The sequence below is a fragment of the Lissotriton vulgaris genome, chromosome 9 (genome assembly GCF_964263255.1).
Source record: "Lissotriton vulgaris chromosome 9, aLisVul1.2, whole genome shotgun sequence".
Lineage (NCBI taxonomy): Eukaryota > Metazoa > Chordata > Amphibia > Caudata > Salamandridae > Lissotriton > Lissotriton vulgaris.
Window position 1 is genome coordinate 2558888 of NC_141697.1, and position 14237 is coordinate 2573124.

Sequence of the window (14237 nt, forward strand, 5' to 3'; positions counted from 1 at the left end):
TCAACCAACGGCGCCACGCATGGCTCCGGCTGACGTCTCTGAAACCGGACGCGCAGCAGAGGGTGGCCAATCTGCCGTTTTCCGGGGAGACCCTCTTCGGGAAGCACGCTGATGATGAAATGGCCCGCATGAAGGCGGAGGCCGAAACGCTGACGGCTGTGGGATTGGAAAAACCCAAGGAGACCAAGAAGCAGTACCGCCCGTTCCAACGGCGGTTCGGAGGTCAAGGCCGAGGACGGGGACAGGCTTCGGGACACTCACAACAGCAGCAGCAGCAGTTCCGTAAGCCGTTCCAGAAGCGGCAGAGGGGCAGAGGAGGCCAGCAGTCGGCCCCGGCGCCCAAGGGCCAGGCGGGGTCTAGGCCCTAGGAACTTACTTCCCCCGGATCCGTTACCCACTCCGGTAGGGGGAAGCATCCAACTTTTTCTGGCAGAGTGGAGAAAAATTACTCAGGACAAGTGGGTGCTGAATATTGTTTGCAATGGATACAGTCTTCGGTTCACCAGCCCTCCTCCAGCAATTCCCCCGGTCAGCTCGCAGTTTCAGCTGCGCGAGCTTCAGGCGGAAGCGGATATCCTGTTAAGGAAAAGGGCGATAGAAGACGTACCTCTGTCTCAGAGAGGAAGAGGTCTGTACTCCCGGTTCTTTCTGGTTCGCAAGAAGGACAAGAACGAGTTCAGGCCCATTCTGGATTTGCGACAGGCGAACAAGTGGATTCGCAGAGAAAAGTTCCGCATGCTGTCGTTGCACCAGATCTACCCTCAGTTGCAACAGGGAGACTGGCTGTGCGCGATAGACCTACAGGATGCTTACTTCCATGTGCCCATTGCTCACAAACACAGGAAGTTCCTGCGGTTCCAAGTCGGCACCAATCACTATCAATACACAGTACTCCCATTCGGGCTGAAGTCGGCGCCAAGGACATTCTCGAAGTGCATGGCGGTGGTAGCGGCACACCTGAGGAAGAACAAGGTGTTCGTCTACCCTTACTTGGACGATTGGCTGATCAAGGCATCCTCCTTCTCGGAAGCGCGAGCACACTTCCAGAAGACGTGCGTTCTCTTGAACAAGCTGGGGTTGCACATCAACATGGCCAAGTCTGTTCCGACTCCGGTCCAATGCATACAGTACTTGGGAGCCTCCATCAATACGCTGTCAGCAAGCGTGTCTCCTTCGGAAGAGCGACGGTTATCACTCCTTCGGAAGGCTCAGGCTCTTATGACGACTCCATCTACTACAGTGAGGACGGTGTCTTCTCTGCTAGGATCGATGGCCTCTTGTATCTTCCTGACGCCACACGCACGGCTGCACATGAGACCGTTGCAGGAGTGCTTGGAGGACCAGTGGGATCAGAGGAAAGGATCTTGGGACGACAAGATTCGCCTATCGCTGCATGCTCTTCAGTCCCTGAAGTGGTGGTGTTCGGCGGAGAATCTCCTCAGAGGGGTCCCCTTTCACAAGGACATTCCCACGCAGACTGTCGTGACGGATGCGTCTCTTCTGGGATGGGGAGCGCACTCCGGGACGCTGCAGATCCAAGGCACGTGGTCACCAACGGAGGCCACGTATCACATCAATTTCCTGGAACTCAGAGCTGTTCACTTGGCGCTGAAGGCCTTTCTTCCGTCCTTCCGGACCAACTCTCTGCTTGTACAGACGGACAATACCACCACGATGTATTACCTCAACAAGCAGGGGGGCTCGAGATCACGCACTCTGTCACAGGAGGCGCAGACGATCTGGCACTGGCTCCTGGCCAGAGGACTGACGATAACGGCCACCCATCTACCAGGTGTGCAGAATGTTCAGGCGGACGCACTGAGCAGACTGCTTCAGGAAAACCACGAATGGGTCATAAACGACGAAGTACTAGGAGACGTCTTCGCAAGGTGGGGAACTCCAGATGTAGATTTGTTCGCCACCGCCGAAAACAGCAAGTGCAGAGACTTCGCCTCCAGGTACTTCCAACAAGGGACGCTGGGGAATGCGTTATGGATCGACTGGACGAACAGCTTTCTGTACGCCTTTCCTCCCATTCCACTGATTCCGGCGGTGCTCATCAAACTGGCCCGGTCCAGGGCTCGGATGATACTCATCGCCCCGGAGTGGCCCAGGCAGTGGTGGTTCACGGACCTGCTTCACCGGTCCCTCCTTCCTCACATTCGGTTGCCGTGCAGGCCGGACCTTCTCACGAAGTTCGGGGGACGGATGTTACACCCCAACCTCTCGTCTTTGAGTTTGGCGGCATGGCTCCTGAGATAGTGCAATATGGCCATCTGAATCTGCCCGATGATTGTATGGACATACTGAAGGAGTCTAAGAGGCCTTCCACTCGGACTTCATATGCTTACAAGTGGAAGAGGTTTTGTATCTGGTGCCAGTCTAAGAACCATGATCCTACGACCTGCAAGGAAGATGTCATCCTTCCTTACCTTTTACATTTGGCGCAGTCTGGCCTTAATGTCCATTCCATTAAGGTTCATCTTGCTGCGTTGACTGCCTACAGGAAATGCCCTTCACAGACTTCCTTTTTCCAGATCCCTGTGATCAAAGACTTTCTGGAAGGCTTGAAGAAAGTATTCCCTCCTGTCAGGCTTCCCTCGCCTTCATGGGAATTGAATGTGGTGCTGTCCAGGTTGATGAAGGAGCCTTTTGAACCTATTCATAAGGCTTCGTTGCAGCACCTGTCCTGGAAGGCGGCGTTCCTCGTGGCCATTACATCGGCCCGCAGGGTGAGTGAAATTCAGGCGTTGTGTTGTAATGAACCTTATACTGTATTTCATTCTGCTAAGGTTGTTATGCGTACTCACCCTAAATTTCTTCCCAAGGTTATTTCTGACTTTCACGTCAACCAGACTATAACTTTACCTACGTTTTTTCAGAACCCTTCATCCCCAGCGGAGAGATCTCTCCATTCTCTGGATGTTAGGAGGGTATTGAAATTTTATCTGGATAAAACCAAGGATATTCGTAGGTCTGACCAGTTGTTTATCAATTATGGATCGGTCAGGACAGGTCTTGCGACCTCTAAGCAGTCCATCTCCAGGTGGATTGTGTCCTGCATACAGTTGTGTTATCAGAAGGCTAATAAGACCTTAGGAGGTAAGCCTAAGGCTCATTCCACCAGGGGCAAAGCTGCCACGACAGCTCTGCTCCGTAACGTGCCGATTGCTGAAATCTGCAAGGCAGCCACTTGGAAGTCGGTTCATACCTTTGCTAAGCATTACTGCCTGGACACTGACGCCAGGGCAGACGCTCAGGTTGGGCAGGCTTCGCTGCGGAATTTGTTCGCACAGTAGTGGCATTATGTATTACTCTCCACCGCCGTTTGTTGTGGGGATGGGCTTGCCATTCTATTCACTAGATTATGACTATACACAGAGATCCCCTACTACAGAAGGAGTAGTTTCTGTCCTGTAACTCCAGTTCTGTAGTAGGGGTATCTCTGTTATAGTCATAAGCGCCCTCCCTCCTCCCCGGTGGAGAATTCTTCATGTAAGCAATGCTGCAGGTCTGGCGTTGTATACGCCTTCAAAAAGAACTGAAAGTAAGTTGGACCTGCTATGCATTCTGGGATACTGGGAGAAGTCTAGAAGGTTCTCTTAAAGGCACAGTATCCTATTTAAGCCACATAATGGCAGCCTATGGGGCTTGTCTGTCCCTACCTTCCTCTCTATCATTCCTGAGTCTTTGACTGGGGGAGGCAGGTTTCTCTGTGGTAGAAACTAGCAGGCTGTGCTGTGTGTGGTGATTTTTGGTGGAATTTCTAGTTGAAGTACTGGACAGTGTAGCCTGTGGATATAGGCTGCATTATTTGTCTTTAAATTCTCTCTTAAGTGTCTTTGCAGTTTCTGCATTATTTTGACAACTTAAGAGATTATTTTTTGATTGCCGGGGTCCACGCACATGAGCGGGACTATTCACTAGATTATGACTATAACAGAGATACCCCTACTACAGAACTGGAGTTACAGGACAGAAACTACTCCTGCTTAACATTCCTCCTGCACTAAGCCGGATTGCTTCTATCCACTGCTACCACTTAGAGAGCTTTCTATGTGTGTCTAAGACAAGTTAAATCACCATAAGGGTTGTCTGGATAAGGGCAGGGCGCTACACTTACATAAGTGTACACCATTATGCTAAACTTGACTCCTACCCCCCCCCCCCCAAAACCTCAGACAATCTATGATCAAGATCTTCTTCGGTCACAAACCAATATGCTATTTTGTACCAAGGGTCAGCCTTTGTCCCCCCATATGACTCTTACAACGCTGCCAGATACAGCCTCCACCTGGGTCTTACAACGTTGCCAGACACAGCCTCCACCTGGGTCTTACAACATTGCCAGACACAGCCTCCACCTGGGTCTTACAACGCTGTCAAACACAGCCTCCACCTAGGTCTTACAATGCTGCCAGACACAGCCTTCACCTGTTGTTTACAACGCTGCCAGACACAGCCTCCACCTGGGTCTTACAACGCTACCAGACACAACCTCCACCTGGGTCTTCCAACGTGGACAGACACAGCCTCCACCTGAGTCTTGCAACGCTGCCAGACACAACCTCCACCTGGGTCTTACAATGCTGCCAGACACAGCCTCCACCTGTGTCTTACAACACTGCCAGAGACAGCCTCCACCTGTGTCTTACAACACTGCCAGACACAGCCTCCACCTGTGTCTTACAACTCTGCCAGACACAGCCTCCACCTGGGTCTTACAACATTGCCAGACACAGCCTCCACCTGGGTCTTCCAACGCGGCCAGACACAGCCTCCACATGTTTCTTACAACGCTGCCAGACACAGCCTCCACCTGTTTCTTACAACGCTGCCAGACACAGCCTCCACCTGGGTCTTCTCACGCGGCCAGACACAGCCTCCACCTGCGTCTTCCAACGCTGCCAGTCACAGCCTCCACCTGTGTCTTACAAAGCTGCCAGACACAGCCTCCACCTGGGTCTTACAACGCTGCAAGACACAGCCTCCACATGTGTCTTGCAACTCTGCCAGACACAGCCTCCTCCTGGGTCTTACAACGCTGCAAGACACAGCCTCCACATGTGTCTTGCAACTCTGCCAGACACAGCCTCCTCCTGGGTCTTACAACGCTGCAAGACACAGCCTCCACATGTGTCTTGCAACTCTGCCAGACACAGCCTCCACCTGGGTCTTCCAACGTGGCCAGACACAGCCTCCACCTGGGTCTCACAACGCTACCAGACACAGCTTCCACCTGGGTCTCACAACGCTGCGAGACACAGCCTCCACCTGTGTCTTTCAACGCTGCCAGACACAGCCTCCACCTGGGTCTCACAACGCTGCGAGACACAGCTTCCACCTGGGTCTCACAACGCTGCCAGGCACAGCCTCCACCTGTGTCTTACAACGCTGCCAGACACAGCCTCCACCTGGGTTTTACAACGCTGCAAGACATAGCCTCCACATGTGTCTTACAACGCTGCCAGACACAGCTTCCACCTGTGTCTTCCCACGCTACCAGACACAGCCTCCATCTGGGTCTTACAACACTGCCAGACACAGCTTCCACCTGGGTCTTCCAACGCGGCGAGACACAGCCTCCACCTGTGTCTTTCAACGCTGCCAGACACAGCCTCCACCTGGGTCTTCTAACGCTGCCAGACACAGCCTCCATCTGTGTCTTACAAAGCTGCCAGACACAGCCTTCACCTGGGTCTTACAACGCTGCAAGACACAGCCTCCAAATGTGTCTTACAACGCTGCCAGACACAGCCTCCACCTGTGTCTTACAACGCTGCCAGACACAGCCTCCACCTGGGTCTTACAACGTTGCCAGACACAGCCTCCACCTGGGTCTTACAACATTGCCAGACACAGCCTCCACCTGGGTCTTACAACGCTGCCAGGCACAGCCACCACCTGTGTCTTACAACGCTGTCACACGCAGCCTACACCTAGGTCTTACAATGCTGCCAGACACAGCCTTCACCTGTTTACAACGCTGCCAGACACAGCCTCCACCTGGGTCTTACAACGCTGCCAGACACAGCCTCCACCTGGGTCTTACAACGTGTCCAGACACAGCCTCCACCTGGGTCTTCCAATGCTGCCAGACACAGCCTCCATCTATGTCTTCCAATGCTGCCAGACACAGCCTCCATCTATGTCTTCCAACGCTGCCAGACACAGCCTCCACCTGTGTCTTACAACGCTGCCAGACACAGCCTCCACCTGGGTCTTACAACGCTGCCAGACACAGCCTCCACTTGTGTCTTACAACGCTGCCAGACACAGCCTCCACCTGGGTCTTACAACGCTGTCACACACAGCCTCCACCTGTTGTTTACAACGCTGCCAGACACAGCCTCCACCTGGGTCTTACAACGTGTCCAGACACAGCCTCCACCTGGGTCTTCCAACGCTTCCAGACACAGCCTCTACCTGTGTCTTACAACGCTGCCAGACACAGCCTCCACCTGGGTCTTACAATGCTGCCAGACACAGCCTCCACCTGGGTCTTACAACGCTGCCAGACACAGCCTCCACTTGTGTCTTACAACGCTGCCAGACACAGCTTCCACCTGTGTCTTCCAATGCTGCCAGACACAGCCTCCATCTGTGTCTTACAACGCTGCCAGACACAGCCTCCACCTGGGTCTTACAACGCTGTCACACACAGCCTCCACCTGTGTCTTACAACGCTGCCAGACACAGCCTCCACCTGTTCACACACCATTAATGAGAATGATTGGGCTTTTCCCTCCTTCAGTGAAAAGTAAAATGCAAAAGTTTTGTTTCAACAGTAACTTTAATGAAGTTACTGTACAGTAAACATACATCAACTGAACACCAATCCCGTGTGTTCAGGACATATACGTTCTCACTGCATGATTTTTCTAGTTGAAATGCAACTATGGATTAATGCTCAAGAAAACGTTAGGAAACTGCCTTTTACAGTGAAATGCGTGACCTTTCATATTTTTTCATCCCCATAGTCTGCGATGTCTCCTGAGGCTCCACAGACCCACGAGGAGACTTTAAACACAAGAAAGTTTCTCGCTCTCACTCCTCAAGCGCGAGATGTGACTGGTGAGTAGCTACTCATAATACACGTGACATTGTCTTCTGTGATGCCACTGGGACAGGGGTTAGTGGTGTATGTACACTAAATCACTATCACTTTAAGATTATCCATTCTGTGCAGACAGAGTGCTTTCTTCATAGAGATAGAGCTAATACTTTCTGTTTGAAGATGAAGGCGACAAATATGTATTCAGAGATGTTAGTAGGCAGGAAAGCCCTATCTAAAGGTACCAACATAGGTGCCATTTTTAACGGGAGCCCTGGGGGAACACTGGGTGGTAGGAAATTTGTGTTAGCCCGGTGATCCTACAACTTTCCCACCCAAAACTTTTAGAAAAATTTGATATTTTCAGTACAATTTGAGGTTTGCAAGGGATTCTGGGTAGGGAAACGTTGGGGGATCCACGCAAGCCATACCTCACTGGACTCCCCAGGATGTCTAATTTTCAGAAATGTGTGGGTCTGGTAGGTTTCCCTAGATGGCTGTTGAGCCCGGGGTCAAAAACCCAGGTTGCCCCCCTGCAAAAACCAGGCCGTTTTATGATAGGTCATTTTGAAGTCTCCACAATACATTTAGGACCCTTGCATGTCGCGGGCACTAGGCCTACCCTCACAAGTGAGGTGCCATTTTTTCTCGGAAGACTTTGGGGAATCCGGTGTGGGTGGAATTTTATGTATTCATGCAGATTCCAGAACTTTCCATCACAGAAATGTAAGGAAAATGTGTTTTTTGTTTGCAGTGGATGCTGGGGAACAGAACCTGGTGAGAGCCAGACAAGTCACCCCATCCTGGATTCCCCTGGGTGTCTAATTTTCAAAAATGTATAGGTTTGCTAGGTTTCCCTAGGTGATGGCAGAGATAGGGTTCAAAAACTACAGCTGGGCACTTTGCAGAAAAAGGGGTCCGTTGTCACTGTAAAAACTGCAGTGTGTCCATTTTGCGTTTCAGACATTTTCCTGTCGCGGGCACTAAGCGCACCCACACAATGTGAGGTACCATTTTTATCGGAAGACTTTGGGGAATGCGGGGTGGATCAATGCAGATTCCCGAACTTCCCATCACAGAAATGTGAAGAAAATGTGTTTTTGTTTACAAAGTTTGAGGTTTGCAAGGGATTCTGGGTAACAGAACCTGGTGAGAGCCAGACAAGTCACCCCAACCTGGATTCCTCTGGGTGTCTAGTTTTCAAAAATGTATAGGTTTGCTAGGTTTCCCTAGGTGGGGGCAGAGCTAGGGTTCAAAATCCACAGCTAGGCACTTTGAAAAAAAGGGTCTGTTTTCACTGTAAAAATGTGGTGTGTCCACGTTGCGTTTTGGGCCGTTTCCTGTTGCGGGCACTGGGCCTACCCACACAAGTGAGGTACCATTTTTATCCGGAGACTTAGGGGAACACAAAATTGTTGAGCAACTGTTAATACCTATTGACTTTCAATGCATTTCTGCCTTCCAAATGTAAGACACTGTGTAAAAAAGAAGTCACTTTGAAAAATGTCCTATAATTCCCATGCTAGTATGGGTACCCACAATCTCGGAGATGTGGAAATAGCTACTGTTTCTAAAACCTATATTTGGTTCCCATTTCAGAAATACTTATGTGTCTTTCCTACTGATTTTTCACAGTTTTTATGTTCCCAAATGAATTGCTATATAACCGGTACACAATAAACAAGCACTGGCATAGCCAATAGGTCTCGCCTTTGGGAGCTTATAAGTGTGTAGCCACGCAACACTTGATATTGTTGCACCAAGGATATTGTGCTGGATAACTAAACACTTATAAGTTCCCAAAGGCACGACCTATTGGCTATGCCAATGCTTGTTTTATTTTGGAAACCGAGAGGCTGACAATGGAAATAAAGAAATAGCACCAGGAAACGACTAACATGATTGAACGTGAGAACTGTTTAGAATACACAGAAAGCCGTTTATGGTAAGGGTAGCACTTTGGGGCAGAAGATCTTCATGATGTGTTTATACAAACATGTTAGACTCATGTTTTTGGATACAGGACCAACCAACAGGTTGGATACATAATGTTTACATCTGGATGATCCTCTATGAGTGCTTTGGGTACATATGAACATGATTAACCTAAGAATGCATACATTACTAGTGACAAAATCTCAAATCTGTTCACATTATTTACTACATTACAGCAATACAGAGCAAATAATAATGCTGTATTTTCCTGATGTGGCTATTACTCAGAAAATAGATTTCCGGTTTGGTAACATTGCAAATTCACCTTAGATAGTAGCCTAGTGCTTGAATCCCATATTACCATATTCACAATTGCTGGTCACTACATGCGTGAAGACACACAGATCATATGTTTGGTGTTTATTATGTTTACAATGTCACATATTTTTACTTTCTTGTTTTCTAAGGAAGGAATATGTTTTGCTGTGGCCAATTTTAAAACATTTTTATTAGTCTATGTTTACATTTCCAGCAGAAATGAAGGGCCAGTGCAAGGCATTTTTCTAACGGCTTGTGTGAAATATAACATAGGCTGAACCACTTTGAAAATAATTACTTTTTGCAGTCTCACAATTCTGTGTTATGCTCAAAAGGTGATGCAGCAAACACATAACCACAAAATGGTTCATTAGGAAATAGAACTATTTCCTACCAGTGGCACTGCAGATGGAACATTAGGAAGTAAACTCCGCATGTTATGCATGATGCTTGCATACTTATTTCTCTTGCTGGTGCAATAACATAGCTATAATACACAAACTGCCACTCATTCACCTATCTCTAAAATATTTACAATTTTTGACACCAGATAGTGGTGCAGCAGGTATTAAGTCAAACCTAGAAGGGTTTAAATCTATTCTGATATTATTTTCTCCTGCAGGGAAGTTTGCAGCCGTCCCTTCCCGTGTGCTGTGAAATTCAAATAAATGCAGCTATCAAACAACCCGCCTTCAGCAACCTGTGGCACAGAGCCTTACACTACTAGCCTCAGAGCAACAGGCTCTGCATTCACTTGTGGCCACTGAATCAAGGCCAGGACAGAAACAGGGGCCCCCTAGGAGCCCCAGCTGCCAGCCGAGGATCAACTCTGAACGCAACCCTCAGACCCGGCATGCAGCACTGGCATTAGGTGCCCATTTTATGATAAAACGACTTCATAAGCAATCTTCAGGGCAAGACCTTACCTTCTCTGTTTCCTGTTTGGGCATCTCCCTCCTTGTAGTCTTGCAATTATTCAACAAAGGCGCAAATTCTGAACATTGACCAAGTGTCACTCCTGAAACATGCGCCTCACTGACATGCACCGGTCACACCAGCGTCTTGGGAACCCAAACGCAACCGCTGAGCAGAGCCTGGATCCCACGGTGCCCGGTGCCCAGTCTACCATGGATTCAAAACAAGAGCACAAACTAACAAGGCATGCTCAGAGACCCCGGAGCCACAGAGCGAGTGCAACTTTAAGACACTACTCACTGGTGCTTGCACAAGGACAGCGACGTTAATGAGCATGCGCAAAAATAAAACTCTTTTAGCCCAGTTTATTCCTGTTAAAGCGCATGCATGCAATGAACAACCAGCACAAGTGTGCGCCTCGCGCGGCAGTAGGGGGAAGGGGCCTACGCGATTCCCTTGCGGGAGCGTGCAGCAAGGCACGATGATTGCGACCATATGGCGCCACCATATGGTGCCGCGCGCTCCCGCAAGGGAATAGCCAGACGTGCACGCGTTGCCATTGCAAGCAATGCAACGCGTGCAGGTTTTTGCCCCCAAAGCTGTGCCGATGACATTAGGTCTCTCTCCTATCCAGCGCATATGCGCTGCGTAGGCGAGACCTAAAAACCATTGCAAGACTCTGTTCAGTTATTGTCTCTGGGTTCCTTAGGTTCTTGGTGAAACTACAAGTCCTATACATCCCCACAACCAGAAAGGTCTAGTGGATGTAACTGTATATTGCTTCCAAAGATCTGTCCTACTTGGAAGAAGTTACAGGGAAAAGCGTTGTCACAGATGGCTGTTTTTTTCAACTCATTTTCAGTTTTTCCTATTTTTAGCTGTTAGTTTCTATAACAAAACCTTGAAGGATCTACACTAATGGCCCCTTGCTGAATTCAGACTTTTGTTTACTTTTCTGAAATGTATAGCTTTCCAGGATTCATTATTGCTTTCACACCCATTTCTGCCATTAACTGGAAGGAGGTTGAAAGTACAACAACATTGCAAAAACAGGCTATGTCCCAGTAAAATGCCAAAACTGTGTTAACAATTTTGGTTTTCTGACAAAAGTCTGTCAGTCCCTGAAAGCTGGGTAGATGGTCATTTCAACCCCACAAACCCTTTATTGATATCATTTGCAGGGAAAGAAACAGACACTTTCTTCTGCAGCAGTTTTTGTCCCCCCCTGCACCCCCCCCAAAAAAATGTAGCTGTATTTTGTCTCATTTCTGAGTCTCCTCCAGGGGAATCAACAAACCCTGGGTACCTTTAAAATACCCATGATGTTGGAAGAAAAGGACGCACATTTGACGTGGATACCTTATGTGGTCAAAAGGTTACAGGGGCCTAAGTGTGAACTACCCCAAATAGCCAAAAAAAGGCTTAGCACGGGGGGAAAGGCCTAGCAGCGAAGGGGTTAAATCCATAGATAATAATATGAAATGAAACACAAGCAGATTATGCTGGACATCCTGCAAGAAATCAGAAAGATAAATACACTAAATACATCAGATGTTATAACCACTGCAGACTTGGATGTGCACACAGACTCTCACACATCACAAAGTCAATACTCAAAGAAAACACCTCAGACGATTACAGCCACTGGAAACTTGAATGTGCACACAGACAGTCACACACCACAATAGCTATAATCAAAAATAAAACACATCACCTGGTGCAAACTTTATCTTGTCCCACTCCAGACTGGGGAATTCACAGCCGGGGTCAAGAGACTTAGCAACCATATTCCTTCACTGAAGACGCCTCCGCCGTTCAGGCTCAAATATCGGTTTCTAACTCAACAAACTCCAGCTTGATAGTCTCAAAACACACAAGAAGATCGAAGTCAAACCTAGGTATGGTGCTAACAAGTTTAATGTCGAAGTTGGATCTCTGTTGATGCCAAGATAATATCAACTGACGTTGGAAAGATCTGATAGGTTGAAGCACTCCTGCCGCTCGATGTCACACCACTCTACATTGAGACCTTTGCTACAGAAGAGACCTTCAACCTCGAATCAGCATTGCTTTAACGCCAGTCGATATCAAGACACTTGATGTTGGAGATCAAAGCAGATCAAAGTTAAGACTTTCCTTCATAATAGAAGTTCCTTCTCTTAGAAAAGGCTGATATTGGCTCTATACTTGACACCAGCAAGTGTGCGGGCCCTGTCTTTTACCATTTTACCCTAGAACCAGTACTAACGCCCTTGAGGTCTTTGAATCTGCTTCCACCTATAACACTGAGGTTGATGGGCTTTAGACTTGCACCCACATCTCTGTGATCACGATATCACAATCTCCTATTAGCAAGAGACCTCCTTCTTCCAGGCAGTCACCTTATCAGGAGCCTTCACCTGTCTCTCTGTAGGACTATCTTGCCCCAGTATTGGAACTTTCATAGATTCCTATGCTTTTGTATCATTCCCCGTCGTTGGAATGGGAGTCTCGGTAACAAAAGAACATAGCAGTAGGTACAAAAGAGAATGAAAAAGGCCTAGGCCTCATTCCCTTTTGTAGCATATCCGACTCTTTTTGTAAAAGAGACCAAACTTAGGCATCAGCCAATCAGAAGAGCCTCACCCCATAGAACCCTCCTGAAGGAACCTCCGAGTCTCAGATTTTCTACTGCACGTTGTGCTTAGGGAGTCTCCTTTGAGCTCTGCTCAAACTCTTCTCTTCAGAAGTTTTCTTCAGGATTTCTTTTCAAGGATGTCTTGATGCAACACACTCATGACAACTTCGACATCCTACACACCAACCTCTTTGGCCTTTAAAATTGGATGCTCATTTGAAGATGCTTCGTCCTTCTTCAAGCATCTAATAGAGGATGAAATGGTCTGCAGGAGCAACAAGGCAGAGACCTTGAATGCAGTCCGACTAGAGGAGAAATAATTCTTCTTCAAACTATTTTACCACAAAGACTGCAAGTATTTCCCGCAGCAGAGGGTTCAATCCCCTTATTGACCCTCCCAGCTCCAGCAACAGATTCAACAATGATTTAGGTTTAAAGTATTTTATTGAAGCAGGGTGGGATAGGACACAGAGGGGTGAAAAACAGATGACCCACAAGATCCGCGCACCAGTGCGCATCATACAGCCAAGACAATGATACAGTTACAATTTTGCAAGAGGCTCCGTCCGACTCGGGAGCATAGCTTCAGCACCTGTGGGCACGAACGAACGACAAGGGGAGGGGAGGGGGGGGGGAAGGGGAGGGGAGGGGAGGGATGAGGAGAGGAAAAAAATCAGGAGGGAAGGAACAAAAGAAAGAACGCATGGGGAAGCAAAAAAGGAAAGAAGGGGGGGGGGTGAAGGGAGGAGAAACAACCCCGCTCCAAAAAACCTACCCAACCAAACTGAACCCCCAACTACCATACCCCGACCCACCCCCTGTACTGTGCCAGCATCTACAGTCCCCGCCTCTGTGAACTCTCCATGAATCACTACTATGCAACACCAACCCCACCCACTCAGGCAGGCGGGTCCGGCGGCGGCGTCAGCCTCAACAACCGCAGATATCTAGGGCAGGTAATCTCTCGAAACTCAGAACATAACAGGCTGTGAAAGGGCTCCCACAATTCCTCAAAGGTATCAGTATCCCCCAAGGCCACTAAGGACATCTTTTCCATTCCAAGAACATGCCACAATCTGTGCAGCCAACCAACTACAGAGGGAAGTGTTGTAGTGCGCCAGTGTATGAGAATATTCTGCACCGCTGACCCCAGCGCAATTGCGATCTGTCTACCCCTCTTGGACCTAAGGGGATACATCAACCCATTCGGCAACCCCAACAGGACATAGGCCGGGAACCTAGGCAGTTCTATCCCAAAGCATTTGTCAACCTCGCTCAGGACCTCTTCCCAGTACGGAGCCAGCAGGGGGCAATCCCACAGTATGTGTGTCAGTGTACCAGTGTTGCCACAGTTGCGCCAGCACGTCCCCGGTATCGCCCTATCCATCTCGTGCAGTT

The 14237-nt window shown here is 48.8% G+C and overlaps 1 protein-coding gene across 1 annotated transcript in view; it reads left to right on the forward strand.

The window, feature by feature from the left end:
- Positions 1–14237, forward strand: part of FSIP1 (fibrous sheath interacting protein 1) — an 898930-nt gene that overhangs the window by 164400 nt on the left and 720293 nt on the right. The window contains exon 5 of the mRNA XM_086936904.1: positions 6981–7074. Coding sequence (XP_086793030.1) covers positions 6981–7074 — 94 coding nt within the window. The remainder of the gene's footprint in view (positions 1–6980; positions 7075–14237) is intronic.